Below are 23,543 nucleotides of genomic sequence, written 5' to 3'. Positions count from 1 at the left end.
AAATTGAACTGGTATTATATAAAAAAGGAACCAATCGATATTTTATAATTACTATAGAGCGGATGGGAGCCAAATGTATTTCTGAAAAATTAATGAAATCTTAAAAGCTCCTTAATAGTTCTTATTTAGTACATTAATAATGTTGATTATGATTGATATTATCCTTCAGGGAGTTGAACCTATATCCCAGTCTCATCTACCTTGCAGTTTCTTCCAGTATTTAGACCATCATCCACCTCACCATCATCTCTGACCAGCTTCCTAGTCCTTTCTAATAAAACCATAATTTATTCCCTCCTTCTAGTTCATATTGATTCAAATGTCTTGGTAAATCACATAAAAAGTGGTTATAAAGTTAGAAATAAAGTTCTTAAAAAGGGAGAGTACTTTTGCTTTTTCATATTTAAAGGAAAAGTCTGGTCATAAGTACTTTAAATATAAAATTATTACATACTGTTCAATAAATAAGTGTTTTTTATTAAGAGTAATATTCTTTTCAATGTGCTTCACTGGAGGCATCCATGTTTGTCAAAGAGCACTACTGCCACCTACAGGTTTGTGATGTCACAGTGCGGTATCGGCTGTTGAGCAAGTCCCAGTGCTGTATCTGGTGTTTGTAACAACGCGCTATTATACAAGTCATCTTGAAAAGATTCTTCTTGGCTGCATATTACGTGTTTTTTCTCTGGCCAGAAGTTTGATTGCAAATCCTCCCTCTTCAAGTTGGCAATCCAAGGATGAACTCGTGGTGGATCATGAATCGGAAAGGTGAAAAAAAAATGTTTTTTCACTTTTACCCATTGTATTACAACATCCAACTGCCATGCACGCGGGCATTGTCACTAACTATGGCTCGTACAAATTTCAATGGTGAAGTCCTCTCAAAATCTAAAATAATTGATGTTGATTGCAGGTGTGTCTGGTCTCATTGATTCTAGTCCTATTGATTTTTCTTGTAAAGCTGTCTGTCGCTGCTAAATCAGCTTATGAAACCCCTGCTGTTTTTTACCGATTAACGCTAAATTCATTAAACCATTTATTAAATTGTATTAGTTTTAGGTATAATGAGCCACTGGTTTTTCTTTGCTGACCGGACCTTTCCTTTAAACTATGTAGATACTCTGTTATGAGTAGTCAGTTCTACTACATAAATTGATAATTTTCTGTGTCATTTGAAATTTCACAACAAATTCAGATTCTTTGCACATCTTTAATATACTTATATATAAATACATACAATTTTCTTATTCGTTCTTAATTTTGGCTTCAACCATGTGATTCAGCACAAGCAAGCAAGCAGGTAGAGGCACGGAAACGATGCGGGTAAAGATATCCAGCCATGAGGTTTGGTGAAATGAATTACAGAGACAATTAGACATTTCAAAATAACAAAGTATCAGTAATTATACTTTGAAAGACATAAACCCTGCGTTTTAATGTCCCAGTGGTAGCAATAGTTTCTGAAGAAATTATTTCATGCAGGGTTTATGACAGAGAACTGAAGGCATTTTAAGAGAGTAAAATATTAATGCATTCAACATGAAAACAACACTTTTATCATGCTGTTGGCATGCCAACAGCAGCTGACTGCTTTTTGCTCAAATATATGGGTAAATAAAAAATAAAAAACTGAGGCATAGAATTTAGATTACAAGAACATAATACATTTTAAAGCCATGATAAACAATTCAGTTACAAACTGATTGCAAGAAGATAAAAATAATCCTGTGATGCACTATTGAACTCATTTTCCCAAAAATATTTTGGTGCATAGTCACTGCCCCAGTAAAAGGAAAAAAGAAAAGTTTTTTTTTTTATTTAAACTGTTTGCAGGATGATTGCATTAAACTGCCAATACTGATGAATTCAAATGCATAACCTTGTAAGTTCAGGCAATCAGCTAACTTCTGATGTTTGGCATGCTTGCTCATTGAATACAGTTCTTTGCCACAGAAACGACCACCTTTTTCCTGTAATGTATTTTTTTCAGGATAATCTGTTATTTTAAGTCATAAGTCAACCACAGAATTTACATTTTGAACAGAATTAAGCTGAAATCCAGCCGTCTGATACAACATATCGTCATGGTGATCTCCACAGGTTGTTTAGTGAGTAGGAAACGATTGTACTCATCCACATGATTAGTTAAGAAATGAAGCAGCCAAACTCCTGCAAAGACATACATGACAAAAACTATAACATGACATATCAATTGAAACAGAAAAAAACATGTATAAAAGAAGTGACTGCTGCCCTCTCAGAAGCTTCAGAGGAGATGAATGTAGCGATAAAGAGATTAAGGCAATACTGGTAAGCACCAAAACACCATTTCAAGAGTCAGAGTAGCATCTGATTAAAAAAGATCCAGGTTTTGAAACTGTTTGAGAAAGGAGAAGAGTAACAGTTTTTCACTTGTCCTGCATTTTTTCCAAAATTGGCACAATCATGTCAAATTTGGGCCTTTTCGCCGGGTCTTCATTCATGCAAATCTTCATAAGCTTGCATATGTGTGGGGAGATGCCAGGAGGGATGGTGGGCCTCAGACCTTCCAAAGCAATCTGAAATTTAACACATACAAGCTTAATTCATTTCTCCATCTGCATTTATCTTGTTTTACTAAATGAGCTCCAACGGTGGCGACCTTCATGCCGATCTCCATGTTGGACAAGTCTGCAAATGGAACCTCTCTGGTCACCAGCTCCCACAGCAAGATGGCAAAGCTCCACATGTCAGCAGAGCGACGATTAATCTCCTCTGGCTTCTTCTGCAGGGCTGACAATCAGAGAGAAAATCCAAAGGTTACCCGGTGAAGTAGATTTGTTCCAATAAGAATAAAAGAACAAGTATTTTTTTATTGAGGAGTTCAACAATTTAAAAAGGCATGAACTTCCTGAATTTAAACATTTTAATATACAATTACAAAGTTAATAATTCATGTATTCAGCTACCCAGTTGTGCGGTATGTTTTTTTAAAGAGCTGTGCAAAAGTTTTCTTATGTCTTCGTCACCCCGTTTCTTGTAACATTAGAATCACAATCTATTGGATTTATACGCATCTGTCAAACGGAACACACTGTAATACTTTGAAGAATCAGGATAATTGTACAGACCAGGGAAAGAAAGTTAGGGTTGTCAAGATTCTACAATTTTAACCTGGATATCAATATACCCTGAGGAATATTTGATGCCATTTTCAATGCCATAAAAAAAAGACAAAAAGGAAAAAAATATTTTTCTCATGATGGAAAACTCACTATTTCAATCTGAACAAGAAATATTCTCAATTCTGAACCGAATCATAGATTCTAGTTAAATAATTGTGCAAATAAATGTCAAATAAACCCAAACATAACATTTGACAATATTCTAAGGTTGTCTAAGGTGTTATTTTATTAATGTGTAAATAATCCAAAAATAAATAAATACAAAATAAAGATATGAATGATGGCTTAGAAATATGTTTGTTCAGCCATACTTTGAAACAATACCAACAAAATAGAATTTCTTTTTTCACCCAAAGTATTTGAGTATAGTGTTGATATTTTTTACAACCCAAGAAAGAAATAGAGGCAGACGGTATGGGGGATCTCTGAACAAGCTGAGATGGGTTTGTTGTTAACTTCAGGTAAACAAATTGGAATCACTGTTCTATAGCATTATTAAGAAAAATATATATAATCCTCATTAAGGCATGGCTCTAAAGAGATAAAAAACAAATAAAAAAAACTGAAGCAATCCACAGTTTAGCTTTGTGGAATCTGAAGGATAAGACTTTATATGTATTGATCATGTGATTTGGAAGCTAATAAATATATTTCTATGCAATTTATTTACTAAACTACTCTCTCACATTACATATTTCTATGACTGAACTTTTAACTACATTCACTTTTTATACAAAAAAAAAAAAAAATTTTAGTCGAAAGGTGTTTTACATTTCTTTAAATGTTTTAATTTATGGCTTAGTTATATACATGACTTCTAAGCAGGAATCTGCAGATTATTTCATTAAGGTTTCATGATGACAAAAAATATTCTTGGTATTAAGGGACCAAACCCAAAAAACTGAAATGTTAAAACTGTAAATATACAGTGATATGTTTATTTTACTGTTTTTATGTATTTTTTTTTTACTGTTTTCAAGGCTGCAATTTAAAAAAATGAAGTTGTCTAGAGAGCTGTTCTTAACTAAATTTCTTTTTGTTTATACTTGTGTGTACAGCATGGCAAAATAAAAAGTCTTATGAATCATAAACTGTAATGGATCTGAAGTTATAGCTTCTAGAATGCACATTTAAGTCATTTTAGGAATTTGCCATTTTAGGTGCAAATCTGATGAGTATGAAAGTGGCATAAAGCAGAAGTCCGACTGCTCAGCAGATCTGGTCTCTAGACACATTTTGAAAGCAAAGACTATTCAGCAAATATATGTTTATATGTTCCCTTACTCCACAATAAGAATATAAAATATTCTACATTGTTCCTCTATTACGGCTATCTTTTGTTGGTGACTGACTTTATAAAAATTGTTTGCAACCAATCAAAATTGTATTGTAAACTTGAAACCCTTTTTTCTGTTCTTATTATGGTTTCCTTACCTACTCTAACCATGTTGTCTCTTTTTCCAGTTTTCTCTAATGACTTTGTCTCTAAGTTGCTCAAATTTCACTATATCTGAAAAGTAAATCAGATCCGAAATACATTAGGGTTTGAGGGAGTGTGTCGTTTCCTGCATCCATCACTTCCCCTTTATCTTGTGTGGCTTTTGCTGTCAGTCTGGATTTGTCTTTGTATAATTGATGCCTACCCTCAGGGGCTACCCATGCAGGCGAGTACATCCTGCCAGGACACTGGAAAGAGAACTTGACATCCGCCATGCAGATCCTGGCTGTCAAGTCTTCATCTATCTGGAGGAGGAGAGAAAAAATTACTGAGATGTCACCCTTTTCCTTGTTGTGTTCCTGTGAACACTTAGGCACTATAATAAATCAGTCATTTTATGCAACACAGTATTGTAGATCTATGCAAAAAATAGCAAGAGAGGAGTACTCTTCCACACACACAAAACAAAGATCAACTTGCAAGAAAAAAACTTTCGATATTCTCTGATGTTGTCATTAATTTGAATTTTTTTTTTCTAATTTTCCCTAATGAAAAGCATCAATCTGAGTCATAAAAATGGAATATTCAAAGACATTTTGAAGTCAGAAATTTGCAAGAAAAAAAACAACACTCCATTGTAGGTATGTTACACGTGTTCTGACACAAAGCAGTTTAAATCTTTTACAGTGGCTATAGTAGCTGTGTAAACCTGCCTGGTTTATCAGATATCTCTTGATGCCAAAGTGCTCTGTCCTTTTCAGACTTCCTGCAGCCAGCTAACCCTGCTAGCTGTCTGATAACTGGGCAGTCCAGGATATCTCTAGCCGGAGAGAACTTGTGATTCCCAGCATATTATTTACAAACCCCAGCTAGTTTTCACTAATGATTGAACATTACTACTCCTGGAGGAACACCAGTAGTTGCATTGTCATCAGAGAAAAGTGTTTAAGATGAGAAAATATATACATCCTAATACACTTTCCATCCCTTCAGGGAAACTTAACCCCTTTCTGAGCATACCGACACTGGTTTGATGAGCAACAGATGAAAATCTGACATAAAGTCAGGGCGAAAGAGGCGTTGGATGTCGGAGTTTGCCCTGAAATCGAAGGACTGACGTTTCAAGCCCCGACCCCGTCTTTCAGTGTCGTTGTGTCTTTGGGCAAGACACTTCACCTGCATTGTCTACTGATGGCGGTCAGAGGGCCCGGGGGCGCCAGTGTACGGCAGCCCAGCTTCTGTCACTGAGCCCCAGGGCAGCTGTGGCTACAATGTAGCTTGCCACCATCAGTGCGTGAATGGGTGAATGAATGTAGTGTAAAGTGCTTTGGTCAAGTCTCCTGACTTGAATAAAGGCGTTATATAAGTACATGCCATTTACCATTATCATAAACCAAACATCAACGATTATATACTATCTGATTAAATTATATCCGTTTACCTCAAAAATAACTAACAGATTTCTGACACGATGTCAGAGAACATCTTATGTTCAATATTGTTCATTTATGTCTTTAATTAATGGAAGGTATTTTGTTTTTGCACATTTATGATGTTCTGACATCAGAGATAGGGCTGGGTGATATGGTCTTAAAATCTTTATAATGTCATTGGCTGATATCATGTTGATAATGATAAATGTGTGATTAAAACAACAACAACAACCTATTAGCTCTTTGCAGTCTCTGTGATACCCGTATGGCTGTGATTGCTGACCACAACAATCAAAAATAGTTATCTTGAAGAATATAAACACTTCAATTTTGTTTCTTCAGGACAGCAGTCACATAAAAAGTATGGTTTATATCACTACACATCTTGTAGTAATTGCACTTAATTAAATTTTTCCAAAACACCAATAAGAAAAAAAAAATGATGGAAATAGCAAAAATACAAATTTTGACAATTCACCCAGTTTATGGAGATTTTGAGTGATAATTGATTTTAATTTAATATTTAGATGAAAGTGCAAAGACAAAATCAAATACAAGACAATATCAAACTTTTTTCATTCTATTATATTTAATTTAAACATTTATGCTCCTTTGCAGCCATTTTTTCCCCTTCTATTTACAATGACGCTAATACTCCAGTGTAGATTTATAAAACTGAACTTCTGATGAAGAAAAATGTTTCTTACCATGATACTTTTACTGTTGAGATAATGGCGAGGGATCATAGGTTCAAGTGTGTGTAGGAAGGCCATTCCAGATGCAATGTCCAGAGCAAACTTGACTGCCTGTGTCTGGTCTACCACAAAATCTGGCAGTTGGATGAATAACAAGAAATTAAAGCTTAAAGGCTCCACCGCTTTAACCAAGTACCAGGCAGTAAAATAGATCAAATTTATAATAATTAACATAACAGACATATAAAATAGCACGCAAACCTACAAATTACTTACAGTACCTTGCAAAAGTATTAATTCCCCTTAAATATTTTACAACTTTTTCAACTTGCTTAACAACAAAGGATTTTATCCCAGTGACTGCAAGGAAAAAGTGAAGTTCTTTTATTTTATAATGCATCTATGTAGCTCTGTCTATTCAATTCCATTAATATACACTTTAAGTAAAGTGTGTACAGCAAAAAATGCAAGCCACTGAAATGAAATGACAAACTGATCAGTGAAAATACTCACTAGTGCCTTCATGGAGCACATTGTAGAGGGAACCATAAGGCATCCAGTGTGTAATGATGATGGGGTGAGGGGAGGGAGGACACTGACATGCTCCCAACATAGGTAGAACATTTGGGTGGGAAAAAATCCTGGGAGTGAAACAAATGAGGTAGAGACATCGGAGAAACAGACAGAGGCAAACAGACAAATATCTTTACATCAACATTACTTTCCAGTGATTCACTTTATGTATAAACAACCCACAGGTTTGGCTCCACAAGATGAAAACAGACAAGTGACGAGAGAAACAAAAAAAAAAAACAACAAAAAAAAGATGATGAAATATTTAACTTAATAAGAACCTGAGTTTGGGATATTCCTCGTTGAAGTCTCTGCTCTTCCTTGCGGTCCAGTCCCGAATTTTTAGCACCTTAACAGCGATTTCATTTCCCTGCCAACGTCCCTTCCACATCTAGACATGTGAAATAAACATAGAGAAATCCGGGTAAACAACATGGGGTTTAATTTCATCATCAGTGGAGATATAGGTAAATAAAGCTAAGTAGAATACCTCCCCAGACTGGTTTTCATTTCTTTTTTCAGTGAGAGAAAGCTGTTTGTAGTCGATCCCCGCTTGTTTGTTTAAAGTACCGTTGCCTACAAACACAAAGCAGAGAAATAAACTTTACAAAAAGACCAGATATTAATCGTCACTTTGTTAACAAAACCATGGAAAGAAAAAAAGCCACTGGGAACAGAGCTGGGAGGATAAAGAGTAACATACATCCCCTCATTCAAGGCTTCAGCTAAACCAGAGGGTGGAAACTGGTCAGCTAATAAATGGTTCACATGTTTTTTGGGACTCACGCGGTCGAGTCCGGGTGGTGCCTTTCCAGAATGTGTCCTTGAACGGTATTTTATTTAAGTTCTGCCCCAATTTTTCAGCCTTTTCTGTAGAAATTGGAAAAGTCAGATTAAAACCAGGAAATCCTCCTATATTGAAATCTTTTTAAGTAAAAAATGTGACAATCTAACAAGTTGGGTTACCTCTTAGGAGCTCCCGCAGATCCGGTTTGGCTTTATCCATAGGCGTTTCTCCATATTTGTTACAGATGCTCACCAAAGAGCCGTTAATCACAAGGTCCTGAACAAAACATAACTATGGTGAAAAACAATTCAAAGGCATTTTTAATTACCACCAGGGGGAGCACCTACCTCAGCTACTTGGTTATGTCCCCAGAAGCAGGCATAATGCAGTGGAGTGTTCCCGTGTTCATTGGCTGCATTGGTGTCTGCTTTGCATTGGATCAGCTAAAAGAAGAAGAAACAAAGGATTATTTCCAAAGGCAGATTATCTAGATCATATCTTGGCCTTATACAAACCTGAAACTGTGTAACGCTAAGAAACACAGAAAGTATTTTCTTGCCTGGAGGCATATACCTAAAGTATTGAGATAGATTTAACATCAAACACTTGGGATACATTGCAGTCATTTTAAAAGGCAGACATCTCAGAGTATACCAAATTTAAAATGAACCACCAATGATGTTTATCAACCTTTACTTCCACTCTATGGTGCATAAACTTAAAGCAGGAAGACTGATCCAAAATACTGTTTATTCTCTAAAGGCGATTCATGTTCTATCAAACATAGTGCTGCATTTGGACATGGTGGCCATCCTTTTATCTCAGGGAGATTAACTTTCTCTTTAATAAACATGGTTATTAGTGTTTTTGGAATGCTAGCCAGGCTAATTTCTAACACAGGATGCTAAAGCTGGTCTAAAAAAAAATGTGAATCCCATTTTGCAACAGCTTCCATTTTTTTTACACAGTATTGTAAACATGAATACTTTTAATCACATAGAAAGGAAATAAGAAGATAACGCTTTAAGAGGTTTTCTTCCAGGTGAATCTGAACTTGCATAGGCAGGATTGGCAAATCAAGGGCCTAAAATAACAGATACAGGCTTAAAGCAGCACAGCTAAGGCTGGGTTATAGCAGCTGGTTTTTACATGAGAATGCAGGAATGGCACCAAACATGGAAAAAACAACAAAATCCCTGAATAATAAATTTACCCCTGATATAAACAGGCTAAAGTAAAGTGTTGAAACGAATGTCAAATTTGGAGTTTATTAGACAAAAACATGATAACAGTATAGAACACATCCATAGTAAGATGAATATTTCATAATGCGGTTTACTCCCCCCCCCCATGGAACCAGAAGAGACCCCGTTTTTATACCAAAACGATCTTTGTGGCTTAAACGATGTTCTAGCCACAAAAAGTGTGGTAAAAGCCATGCCTTTTAACCACACGGCTGTGGTTTCTGCTGATGAGGTTTGCAGCACAAGAATTGACAGGAACCTATGAAATGATGTTCAGATTACATCATTCAAGTTTTCACAATACCCTGAGTGGAAGAAAGTAGACTTGTTCAGACAGTGCATCATCTCACTGCTGTGTTTAAGAAACTGTTTTTAGTCATGGCTTTAGTTCGAGCTTAGTGAAAAACATACGACTATTTTAATCTCTGCACAAAGAGAAAACAACCGTGTTAAGAAACGTCATAAAAACCAATATATAATCATAAAAGCTCCCTCTGTGTGTTTGCATGGGCCCCACCTTCCCCACAATGTCTCGATGTCCATGACTGGCAGCTAAGTGCAGAGGCGTGTCGTCTCCACGGTTCATGACGTTGATGCGGGCTCCTCTCATGATCAGCATGTCCACCACATTGGAGCGTCCTTCCCTACATGCCCAGTGGAGGGGACTGAAACCATGATCATCTCTGTAACGGTAGAGGAACAATTGGATTTAAGAGTTTTGATAAACAGTAGGGTCTGTTGAGTTAAAAAAGTATTGATTAAGGTGCAAATCAGAAAGGTCAGGGAGGTCACTACCCCAAGTTATGGGGTAGGGTTAAGAAAGTTTAGCTTTTAAAACAATATCCCAACCTCTTAAAATTTTACATGGCTTCTTTCAACGCAACAGCCTACACTGAAAAAGTTTACGGCATAACTTCAAATCTATAAACGTGACCAACCCCCTGAACTGACAATCTCGGCATTATGAAAGAGCCACAAAAATTCACAGCTCAAATCAATCTGTTAAAAAGTCAACTGTAAACTGTGGATTCCACAAATCTAAGTGGAGGACATAAGTAGCAATTTTACATTTTGCTTATAGGAAGTAAAATCTGGGAAAAACAAAAGATGAAAGATGTTCTGATCAAACATCTAGTCATTATTCTTGACTAATACAGAAAAGTATTAGTCAAGAATTAAGAAAAAAAAACCCATTGTGGTGCAAGCATTATGCTGTGGGGACACGTTTCTTGAGTAGCCAAAGGAAAACTGATTGGAAGAACATAATAAAAGGAAATGCTAGAAGAAAACCAGCTAAAGACAGCAAAAGATAGAGGGTTCACCCTGATATAGACAAATATTTTCATTTCTGGATGTGTAAAAATGGTGGAGACCTTTTCTATTGTTTGCAGTGAAAGGTGATTTGGCAAAGTTACATATAGCAACACACAACCAAAGATTTTTAGGTTTTCAGTGGAGAAATGCATGAAACATAATCCTTTGACTTCACAATATATGCACTGTAATATATAATGAAATAAGTTAAATAGGTTGAAATACGTTACATAGAAAGCCTTTATTTCAGGCTTTCTATGTTCCAAAACAGTCTATTTACTGAAGGCTTTGTATTTTAAACAACTCCTATCGTCGAAAGAAAAAAGAAAATCTGTTACTTTCCAGCTTTTCTTCTTTTAAAGGATCTTGCTTTGAGAGAGAAAACGACGAGAACTCTAACACTCAATCCTCCTTGTCACGCAGACATTGGCTTCAACATATCAAGGACGGTGGCCTCAATGTCATGATAGACGCTGACAGAACGCCACCTCGCTGACAGAGAGATAAAGACAAAGAGATTAAGAACACGGTACATCTGGGTGACCGAGTGTCAATCAAGAAAAGCTCAAATGAAAAAAAAAAAAAAAAAACTTTACTGAAGTCCTTTTATGGTCTGATTAGACTTCCTACATCAGAGCTGCTGAAACAAACTGGAGCTTCTGTGTAGACTTGTAACTCCTCATTTGTCTTTTCACCAGTCACATCCTCCTTTCTAATGAAGTGTCCTCCCTTTGTGAAATGATCCACTCCTACACCCTCTCCCTTGTTATATAAAGTTAAAGAACACTGAGCATAACTTTCCTTCACTAGCTTGAGACCACCAAAACAGCTCTGTGCTTAGAAATCTATGCACATATCCTAAAGTTATAAAGGCAGAAAATCAAAGGATGTGAGAACTGAAGAGGGTATTATAAATTTGCAGCAATTTGAGCCTTTCGCCTCCACCCTAAACATCAGTTCACCAACTTGATTCAAACATCCTGTAGAGCTCAACTCAAAATGGCCTCAAGAGACCAACAGAGACCCTCAGTCCCCAAACAGACAGCTATCTGTGCGACCTGCTGCAATCATACCAGATCTACTCAAAGGGCAATTTCCTCTCAGACCAAAAGGCCAAATCCAGAAGGCTAATTACCCTTTACTGATGAAAAATACTCCCCACAGGTGCCAGAATTTTATTAGCTTTCCGGGTCACAATCCATTCTTTTTGGGGTGGGGAGGTAAAGTAGTGAAGTTAATAGCTGTGTTTTCTGAAAGCACTTTCTACAAAACATTTCCGGCAATATGATGGTTATGATTTAAACTGAGATTGTTTTTACTGGTGAATAAATTAATAATTTAATGTCTCCTTTTAATACTGACTAATGAAATGCTGTAATATGAAACATTTTTCATGTATTTGGATCTATATTAGAGATCAGATGGACCACAGCACTGGTCACAGAATTCATTCGGCTTAAAAACGTTACAAAGAGAATCAGGACGATATTTCTAGTTTCAAGACCAAAATATTCTCAGAAAGAAGTGGTGATAAATTCCAGGAAGACCGCTCAATACTTCTGTTAAGACAACACTGTTTTTAAAGGAATAGTACACCCAAAACATGATTAGCCTTCATTTTCTACTCACCCCCATGCTGAACAACACTCTGGAGTACTTTTTTGATATCTCAAATGCATCTGGAGATCTGGGAGGCTTCTTACTGTCTGCTGACATTCAAATAATGGAGGTCTATTGTGCCCGAGACAGAAAGGTCCATAAAAGTCCGCAAAAAACGTGTCAATATTCCTCCATACTGCTCGTCCAATGTATTCCAAGTGTCCTGAGTGGGTAGCATCCAGAATTTACTCGAAACGAAGTCATTTAGAATGTTTTTAAGAGCATAAACAGTAGTATATAGGACTTCCTGAAAGCGCGCGCCGGCGCGTTCATGACGCTACGGAAACCGCGGCAGACCAAGCCAGATGAAAGTGCCCATTCAGCTCGGCAAAGAACTCATGCTCTTCCTCAACACTGAAGTCCTCAGACATTTTTCTTTCGTTGTTTCTTTCTTTGCACAGGTAAACAGCACATTTCTTCTTCTACGCTTGCATAATCGGCAGAGCAGACGCTGAATGCGCACTTTCATCTGGTTTGGTCTGCCGGCTTCCGTAGCGTCATTAACGCGCCGGCGCGCGCTTTCAGGAAATCCTATACACTACTGTTTATGCTCTAAAAACATTCTAAATGACTTTGTTTCGAGTAAATTATGGACGCTACCCACTCAGGACACTTGGAATACATTGGACGAGCAGTATGGAGGAATATTGACACGTTTTTTGGGGACTTTTATGGACCTTTCTGCCTCGGGCAACATAGACCTCCATTATTTGAATGTCAGCAGACAGCAAGAAGCCTCCCAGATCTCCAGATGCATTTGAGATATCAAAAAAGTACTCCAGAGTGTTGTTCAGCATGGGGGTGAGTAGAAAATGAAGGCTAATCATGTTTTGGGTGTACTATTCCTTTAAACTGCAGATGTCCAGCGAATACCTTTGTCCCAGTTATTAGTAGAGGTGTGGGGGGAAAAAATAGTTTTGGCAATATATATTGTTAATTTTATCTGTCTAATATAATATCCATCTTTTTGTTTCTAGTATCAATTTTAAAAAAACAAAACATTTTTACCACAGTTGAGGCAGTCACAGTAGAAGACTTGGACGGACTCAAACCCCAAACAACATGGATACCAAAAATAACTAAATGAGCAGTACCTTCTGATAAACATATACAGCACTTGCTTTTTTATCTATATATTTAATTTTAATAGCTGGGAAATATATTGAAATATACAGATATATTGCAACAGTGTGATAATATCGTATTGTGACACATATAGTATCGCAAAACCCATGCCCATACTCGCCCTTAGTTATTAGCCCCTTAGTGCTATTTTTAAAAAACAATAAATTTACAGAAAATCCAGAGTGGTGCAAATTAAAAGTAATATTTTCACTGAAAATAAAAAAATTGTTTATACACTATTATGGGTCAAAAATATACAGAAGTGGTCTCACTCCCGGAAGGAACAATAGCAGACATTGAAGACGGCTACAGGTACCTTGGAATTCCACAAGCAAATGGCAACCTCGAAGAGGTGACAAGGAAAGTGGCTATGGCCAAATACCTCCAATGAGTAAGGCAGGTCCTAAGAGCCAGCTCAATGGCAATAACGAATCTTGGGAAATAAATAGCTAAACTCTACCAGTAATCAGATACCCTGCAGGAATAATAAACTGGCCAAAGGAAGAGGTACAGGCCACAGATGTTAAGACCAAAAAGCTCCTAACCATGCACAGAGGGTACCACCCCAAATCCAGTACCCTGAAGCTATACGCCAGCCGTGAGGAAGGAGGCCGAGGACTAATAAGCGGATGAGCCACTAACCAGGATAAAAAACCTCCAAGATCCATAAGTACGTCAAGGACAAGGCTCCATCAAACGACAACCTCACTGAATGTCTCAGACAATGGGGAACAGAAGATGAGGTGCTGGAGGTTCCGTCAAGGGAGGATAAGCCCCTATACGGGATGTACCACAGGAACATAACCGAAGTGGCAGATATCGGGAAATCCTACCAATGGCTAGACAAACCGGGACTGAAGGAGAGCACAGAGGCACTCATTATGGCTGCACAGGAGCAGGCCCTGAGCACCAGAGTCCCAGATCTACCAAACCAGACAAGATCCCAGGTGCAGACTATGCAAAGAGGCCCCTGAAACAACCCAGCACATAACTGCAGGGTGTAAGAGTGTAGTTCTAGGAACAGCAAAGATACTGCACAGAACCCTCAAGTTCCCAGGCCTCTGGTAGAGGACCCGAGCCTTAAGGAAAAAAGGTGGAGACCGCCCATGCTGGGCAAGGAAGAGTTTTTTCTGGGATCAGAGTTTGCCTGAATGATTGAAAACTAAACTTGACTTTTGAAAAACCAATATCAAAAACGCCCAGAAGATGGCAAGAGTGCATCAATATCTAATTGCATGTACCACATTTCTTTTGATATACAGTTTTGCTGCTAAGCATTGTGTTTGGCGAGGAAAGCACACACCCTTATTTTTAACTCGCATACACGGTCAGTTATTGCCGTTGGTACATCAGCTGTTGCCGTAGCCCCCGGCAAACATGTAGTGTGCGGGACCGCGTAAACAGCAGCCTGAGGACCAGGGTACTCATTTTTGCGTAGCACCTATTTGCAGCTGGTTGGTAAATAAGCTTCCTGGAGCAGAGCCTACAGATGCAAGCACCTGGTTAGCCTAACTTCCTGCACCAGCTGCTAAATGCTTGCCGTTTCACATAGTCTCCTCCAGCTATGCCCAGCGCCATTTATTTTCAGACCTTTATGTCTGGTGGTGACATCTTCCCCGGAGTTCATGAACTGCATTGTGCCCACTCCATGCAATTACATTCTCTGCGTCGTCCTTCTCTGCCAAACACAAAGATTAATTTATGTATTTTTTTGACTTTTTACACGTCTCTCCATTGAATGGAGCTGTAAACAGCGCAAGATTTAAGGCAAAATAAAAACAAAACAAGGGTAAATGTCAGAAAAGGTTTTGAGAGGCAAACAAAGAATCTATGCAGAGGTTTTCTCTTTTCTATTGAAACTTTGATTAGCATTAGCGGACCTGGCATGAAAGTGGCAAACTGTACGAAGAGAGCACTGACCTGCAAAAGGACTGCTCTTACTAGCTGGTAGGAGTTAAACTTGTAGCCATCCACTTTCCATAATATATTTTAAATTGGTTTTGCCGCCACAGAGAAGTGAGAGTAGAAGGAGGGAGTGTTGAAGGTAGTGTGTGGACGCATGCATGCGAGTAGAAGTAAACACTTTCCAGTGTAGTCATCTATTTGTTTTTGGCTAGTTCAAAGGAAAATTAAACTTCCAATTTTGATCATTTACAAAATCTTTCAGCCCTATTCACAGCTGCTTTTTAAAAAAATTTTGTTTGTTTTTGAGAAGAAAATCAGCTTTGGTCTCTAAAGTATATACCTGAATGAAAGTGTCTGGTGCCAACAGTGTCATGCAATCTAATGCCTCAATAGCTGAAGAAAAGGGTGTATAAATTAATGTTCATTAAAATGATAAATTCATAGCAATTGAAAGCATTAAAAGCATCATGCCTATTGTAAAATGCTGCAGCTGATTTGGTGTTCACATTTGTAACCATGAAGCCTAAAATAGTGTAATAATATAATGAGATTACATACCAGGGGGAAAAAAAAAAAATCTATTGAACAGAGAACTGAATATTACAACCAGTAATTCTGGCTCACTGAGGTTATAATAGCAGAACTGATTACATCAATTTCCAACACATTAATCTGTTTGGTAATGTAAGCTATTTTCTATGAAGGTTGGGCGATCAGACGAATCTATCGACCATATAGTGAGCCCTTCAGTTATTGTTTGTTAAAGAGCGACTTTTTATTTTTATTTTTAGGACCCACGGGTTACGCAAAAAACCCATCGCATAAAAACAACAATAAAACAGCTGCAGCTTTTTCCCCCAGTGCCACCAGGCCGTCCCGTATATTACCGATTTGATGTTAAACAAAAGGAAAATAAAAATAGCTGTGTGCTTTCCATACAAAAATAAAACAAAATCTCTGCAAATGTTTTTTTGATTTTGCGCATTCAAATTAACAAATTATTAACTATCAAAAAACTATGATGTCTCATAACATAGTCATAACTGGAAAAGAGGAAACTATTTCCACTGGATGGAACATATACATTTTTGACAAGCAAAGAAGCATGTTCATCTCATTGGGTTTTAGCAGTATGGGCAGGTAACAATATTACCAGCAAAGCAGAAGACGCCCTCTGAAGGGGTGCGCGTCTTTGTCCACAAAGTCACCTGCACGAGTATATCGTCCCTCGCCAACTGTTTTGACTGACGAACATTGGTTGGAGAATCATTACAATTCGCCCAACCTTAATTTCTATATCCCATAAAAAATAAAGTACTATAATTGTTCATGTTTGAAGATTTCATCCTGTAACTTCTTGCTTTCAAATCGCAAGTTAAGAAAAATCATTTCCAAAGCTTTTAAAATCTTACCCAGTGAACATAACTTTGACAGCTTAAAAGGTTGTGACTGTGGTCACAACTACATCCCACTTTAGTTTTTGTTCTTTTTTTAATATAGCATGGGTTTATCCATTAAGCCAGGGGCTCTCTGAGTATAAGGGGCTTCCCCCTCTGCATAGCGACTGCAGTCATTTATTTCAGGCATTTCCACCTGCCAGCACAGCTCAGCCTGGCAGACTGAGGGGGCAGAGGAAGAGCCCCTGTCTGCACCCTGTTTATCTCTGCACCATCATCACTGCCAGATCATATGACAGGCCTCAGTTCAGGAATAATATATATCAACATGTAAAAAGCAACTTTTGCTAACAAGTACTGTAAAAAAAATTCTTTAGGTTGTTTTCCTTTTGTACTATCTGAATACAAAATAATTTTTTTCTATGTTTTATAACATCTAAGCAAAAGAGAAAACACCAGGAGAAAGTTGATCATGGAGGCTGTAAAGCTGCTTGGAAAGCTACAACTACGGTAGTAAAAAGTGTCATCCTTTGTTCTCATCTAATGATGTTAATCTACAACTGAAATTTTTTTTTTTTTTTATCAAAGCCGATATACAGGTGCTGGTCATAAAATTAGAATATCATGAAAAAGTAGATTGATTTCAGTAATTCCATTTAAAAAGTGAAACTTGTATATTATATTCATACATTACATACAAACTCATATATTTCAGATGTTTATTTTGTTTAATTTTGATGATTACAAATGACAACAAATGAAAATCTCAAATTCATCATATCAGAAAATTAGAATATTGTGAAAAGGTTCAAAATTGATGGCCCCTGGTGCCACACTCTAATCAGCTAATTAACTCAAACCACCTGCAAAAGCCTTTAAATGGTCTTTCAGTCTAGTTCTATAGGCTACACAATCATGGGGAAGACTGCTGACTTGACAGTTGTCCAAAAGACGACCATCGACACCTTGCACAAGGAGGGCAAGACACAAAAGGTCATCGCTAAAGAGGCTGGCTGTTCACAGAGCTCAGTGTCCAAGCACATTAATAGAGAGGCGAAGGGAAGGAAAAGATGTGGTCGAAAAAAGTGTACAAGCAAGAGAGATAACCGCACCCTGGAGAGGATTGTGAAACAAAACCCATTCAAAAATGTGGGGGAGATTCACAAAGAGTGGACTGCAGCTGGAGTGAGTGCTTCAAGAACCACCACACACAGACGTATGAAAGACATGGGTTTCTGCTGTCGCATTCCTTGTGTCAAGCCACTCTTGAACCACAGACAGCGTCAGAAGCGTCTTGCCTGGGCTAAAGAGAAACAGGACTGGACTGCTGGTGAGTGGTCCAAAGTCATGTTCTCTGATGAAAGTAAATTTTGCATTTCCTTTGGAAATCAAGGTCCCAGAGTCTGGAGGAAAAGAAGAGAGGCACTTCATCCACGTTGCTTGAAGTCCAGTGTAAAGTTTCCACAGTCAGTGATGGTTTGGGGTGCCATGTCATCTGCTGGTGTTGGTCCATTGTGTTTTCTGAGGTCCAGGGTCAACGCAGCCACATACCAGGAAGTTTTAGAGCACTTCATGCTTCCTGCAGCTGACCAACTTTTTGGAGATGCAGATTTCATTTTCCAACAGGACTTGGCACCTGCACACAGTGCCAAAGCTACCAGTACCTGGTTGAAGGACCATGGTATCCCTGTTCTTAATTGGCCAGCAAACTCTCCTGACCTTAACCCCATAGAAAATCTATGGGGTATTGTGAAGAAGAAGATGCAATACACCAGACCCAACAATTCAGAAGAGCTAAAAGCCACTATTAGAGCAACCTGGGCTATCATAACACCTGAGCAGTGCCACAGACTGATCGACTCCATGCCACGCCGCATTGCTGCAGTAATACAGGCCAAAGGAGGCCCAACTAAATACTGAGTGCTGTACATGCTCATACTTTTCATGTTCATACTTTTCAGTTGGCCAACATTTCTATAAATCCTTTGTTTTTATTGGTCTTCAGTAATATTCTAATTTTCTGATATGATGAATTTGAGATTTTCATTTGTTGTCATTTGTAATCATCAAAATTAAACAAAATAAACATCTGAAATATATGAGTTTGTATGTAATGTATGAATATAATATACAAGTTTCACTTTTTAAATGGAATTACTGAAATCAATCTACTTTTTCATGATATTCTAATTTTATGACCAGCACCTGTACTATCCTATTAAGCATACCAGACAGGAATGGGTTTACAGCTTTCATTGCTGATGTGCCGTATCAACGATTAAACCCAAATTCAGCTAAATCTGTGTAAAAACAACTCTGTGTTTCTCTGTGCTTCCATGTGCCTTCCCCTCTCTGTCCTGCTATTCTTCATAGTTTCTGTATCTCTTTAATCATTTTCTTCCTGCTGTACCAAAAATAGACAGAATAATTACATCAATATTTTAAGGCATGGGAGATTGCCAGAAAAGAAAGTGTACAGGTTTTAAAACTGCAAAAAACAGTCTAAACCTAAAAATATGAAACAGATAAAATGTCAGAATTTAGTTTTCTGAGAAATCATCCATCTGATGCTATTGGCAAACAGTGATGGAATATTGAAAAACCCGTTTATATATATATATATATATATATATATATATATATATATATAAATGGATGAATAAATATTTTGTTTAAGTGCTCTTTGCCTTTGCAATATAGCACATATTGATGTGGGGATTAAAAATGCTGTGGGAATCACACACTGGTCCATGCCTGAATTATACTGTCAATCATTTGGAGGAAAACAGCTGTCTTAGCCTAACTGAATTTAATTATGTATTAAACTTATAATATAATTTGACACTAAGGGTGATGGATGAGGAGGGACTTGGGCTGACATTGTGAAACAAATATTCAGGGGAATATGTTTAAAACTTTGTAATTACAGCCTTAAAGCATTGAATGAGAACTGGGCAGAAACAAAAAAGGCTATCTCAGACCTCTGGGAAATAAAAAACGGAAACATACTTAACAGCCATTGCTCTTTTAAAAAGTTCACACACCAACACAGACAGACAGTCATTTTCTTTCAGCCCTGCCCACCACAACGACCCTCCCCCCCTCTTAGTTTGGGAGGAGGGGTGTTCCAACGAGGCCCATATTTTACTCCTTGTAAGGAGATTCAGCATTCCACAACTCCTTCTTTCCTGAGATTTACATCAGAGTAAACAGACTGTCATCTAGGAGCACCAACAGCATTACAGCTGAGGTCCAATAGGACAGCCAACGAAGGGTTTAAAGACAACACCGGCTTCTGCAGCAAAAATTAAAGCATGATGATAGATTTGTTTCCTCAAATAACAGAGACACGAATCAGAAAAAAAGGATCTGGTAATCAGCTAATTAGCATTAGCTGATTCAATCAATCGATCTAACCCTTCATAAAAAGAGATTGAAAATAACAAATGAGATTTGAGAGGAGAACATTTTTTTTAATATATTTTACAAAAAATATATATAGAATTTGCTTAAAAGTCCCCAATGTGCTGTCAAATGAACTAACATTTACTTTTTATATGTTTACCATTACACGATATTCAATAGCTAATATATAAAATAAATTTGGTCGGGGGGGGGGGGGGGGGGGGGGGGGGGGGGGGGGGGGGGGGGCCTAATACAGAAGTAAAATTGGATGTCCTTTTGAAAGGAAAGATAGTTCACCAAAAAAACAGAAAAAAATCCTGTGGAGCACTAGAAATATTACACCATTTTGGAATAAACCACAGAGACAGCAAAGAAATGGGTTCAGTTTTAGATGTGGATTCAAGCCAGCATCAAAAACCATGTTTAAAAATGTGAGAGACTTTTAATGCATTTTTTCAATTACAATCTAAATCAGCAGTATCCTTAGTTGATATCATCCCCAATCATCTTAATGTTAAAAATATAAAACTTTTCACTCAACAACAAAATATACAAAAGTAGAAGAGTTATACAGGGAGATGACATAATGGGATCATGATATAGCTTGGTAAAAATAGCTTTTTATTTTAAGTTGTTTTGGAAAGAAGAACTTTTTCTATGGATAATGTCAAGCATGTGTGCTTTCATTTATTAATGAGATATGACTGTTTTGAGTTCTGATCATGCTTGATGCTGTTTTTTATATTTCTGTAAACCAACTGCGTTGCCTTTTTTCCACTTAAGCATTTGTTATTTGACCTGAATACACATTTATTTTGTAACAATAACAGCACATTATTGTTTTCCTTACTGAGAAGTTACATTTTCCTGTACTGTAACTATTAAAGTGATGCTTCTTTTCATATGGTTGTGTTGTGTAACTTTAAACTTTCTTTGTGATTTGTCATTTGTGATCCTAATGCTGGAAATGTAAACTTACCCTTGATTGAGGTCATTTTCTGTATTATCCAGCCACAAGCGAACCGCTACTGCGTTGCCTTCCCGGCACTGCGTAAAGATATCATCCATTGTGGTCGATGGACTCTTCTTTTTAGGTAGAGAAACTAAGATTAAGAAGACCTGAAGAGTTCAGGCAAGTTCCAGCAAGCATTAGTCCCTCATCTGGGACCTTATCAGGAATGGAAGCCAGGAATTAAGGAACACTGAAAGAAGGAAATTATAAAAAGAAGGAAATTATAAAATTAGACTATTCAAAACCTTTTATTTTGATTCACATAAACAAAAAAAAAACAAAAACAAAAACAGAAAAGTAAACAATAATTAATCTTAAGCATCTCTTTTAGTATGCTGGCTGGAGATAAAACACATAATATGTACAATACCGGAAAAAAGACTAAAGCTATACAAAATAACTTGCAATCCATATAGAAATGTATAGCTGGAACAATTAGCTGACATAATTCAACTCATTTTTTAAAAACTAACTCTGCTAGCATCGGCCAGATACACTCAACATTTGCACTTGCCGTGGTTCAGAGCATTCCTAAAAAACAGCACAAAATTTAAAGCCAAGTCAGCAAAAATTTATTCAACAACAAAAGAAAAAGAAAAGAAAAAAGAACAGAAACTAAAACAGTAAATAAATACAGAAAAGTGAGACAAAGTATTCCAAATAAAAGTGTATAATACTGATCTGCTGCACAGACTTAAAAAGAAACTGTGAAATTTAATGTACTAAATATAATAAAAAAAAAAAAACATAAGCATCCTTTAATTCTGTCTAGACCTAAAAATATTTCTACTCACTGTAGTAAAACTATAGGAGGTAAAATAAAAACAGAAATTTGGGAGTTTTTATAGTAAATATGAAGTAGCATAGCATATACAGTAGACTGTATGGTAGTTTTCCATTATAAAATCATAATCATGTAAGGTTAAAAAAAAGCACCTCTTTCAAGTTTAACTGTCGTTTTTGAAACAACCCCTATTAACTACCAATGTGTGGTTCAAAACATCCTTAAACGGACAGTAAATAATGCGCCTTTAATCTATGGGGTACATTCAAAAATATCACAGCCATTAACATGATGTCACCGTTACAAACTTAAAGTAGCCGCACGAGCTACTCTGCTAACAAAGCTAACACAATAAAGAAGAAGCTAAAGGTTTAGTCATATTCTTAAATTAATTGCAACTGAACCATTTCTTTGCTTCACATTAAACAGTCGGTTCCCTGACCGCTTCATATTAACCAGGAAGCAACGGTTGATAGAATTGGAGGAGAGCAGGTTTCTGCTAACAAGCTAACCAACTATTCAGACGCCTCGGGCTGTTTCTGTGCTTCTCTTTCTAACATGACACCGACTTATCACTGAAATTCACTTCTATTATTGTCCAACTACAGTCGACCTACAGTATTTGTTTAAGTAAGGAAAAACCTACCTTATAATGGTCGCTTTATGCGTTGTAGTAAAGTGAGAGAATAAGTTACTAGCTATAAATGCTGTAGTTGTCTCTGGGTAGATAGGTCCACACCCTCAGCGCCCCCAACACGCTTATCTGACTGGAATAGGGTGTGCTGCCCTCTACAGGTGACAGGAAGAATTGCAAAAAGTTAAAATCGATACCTCGGGCCATGTTTTTCCTTTTTTAGTTTATTTTTTGGTTTATTTATTTATCCGCAGCCCATATTCATAAAAACTAAGCACAAAAATGTTTTTTATTTTTTTTTATGGGTCCAATGTGAGTTTTTCTAATCTACGATTCTGGATTGTTGTTTACTTTTTAAAAAACATTGAGGTAATAAAACACAAAAATGTTATATTTTAAAATATATATATAGTTAAATCCAGGCATCCATTATTATTCACTTTGCTATATAGATCTGTCATGTGAAACCTAAAGAAACACTATAACATAATTCTGAATAAAATACTCAGTACAAAAGTAGAAAAAACAAATGCCATGTTTGATTATTGTAAACTCAAAGAGGATGTCAAATGATGCCAATTTCCTCATAATCGTTGTTGTTATTGTTAGCGTCATTTCTTCTTCTTCCTTTCTATTATGGTGAATCGCAAGCAACTTTTTGGTGCATACCGCCACCTACTGTACATGAGTGTGTAGCGACTTTATTACTTTACATCCAATTATATTGCTTAATTTTGTATTCTGTAGATAAATAGACAATGCTTTCCTTATTCTGTGAATATGCTTCATATTTCCTTAAATTCCAGGTAAATTCCTTTAAGACAAAATTATTTTCCTGTCCTTCCAACCATCCTCATTTTCTCCCTTTCATGTTCATAAGTTTTACAGTTCATCAGTTTATGTTCTACATGTTCTTTTTCTCCACATCCTTCACATTTATCATTATTTTTACTCCCTATTAAATATAAATTGTC

The 23,543-nt window shown here is 36.9% G+C and overlaps 1 protein-coding gene across 1 annotated transcript; it reads right to left on the bottom strand.

The window, feature by feature from the left end:
- Window positions 1–1,190: 1,190 nt before the first annotated feature.
- Window positions 1,191–22,719, bottom strand: LOC119795397 (integrin-linked protein kinase). Its single transcript, XM_038303389.1, has 13 exons — window positions 22,582–22,719; window positions 21,119–21,341; window positions 9,852–10,017; window positions 8,438–8,533; window positions 8,270–8,366; window positions 8,090–8,173; window positions 7,794–7,879; window positions 7,585–7,694; window positions 7,244–7,371; window positions 6,743–6,864; window positions 4,808–4,907; window positions 2,642–2,772; window positions 1,191–2,558 (listed from the first exon to the last, which is right to left on the bottom strand). The coding sequence occupies exons 2-13, from the start codon at window positions 21,205–21,207 to the stop codon at window positions 2,409–2,411; spliced, it is 1,359 nt and encodes a 452-aa protein (XP_038159317.1). The 5' UTR covers window positions 21,208–21,341; window positions 22,582–22,719; the 3' UTR covers window positions 1,191–2,408.
- Window positions 22,720–23,543: the final 824 nt, after the last annotated feature.

This window comes from Cyprinodon tularosa, unplaced genomic scaffold (genome assembly GCF_016077235.1).
Source record: "Cyprinodon tularosa strain WSP-4 unplaced genomic scaffold, ASM1607723v1 ctg51, whole genome shotgun sequence".
NCBI classification, from domain to species: Eukaryota; Metazoa; Chordata; class Actinopteri; order Cyprinodontiformes; family Cyprinodontidae; genus Cyprinodon; species Cyprinodon tularosa.
The sequence above is the reverse complement of the archived record's forward strand: the minus strand, read 5'-3'. Positions and strand labels throughout refer to the sequence as shown.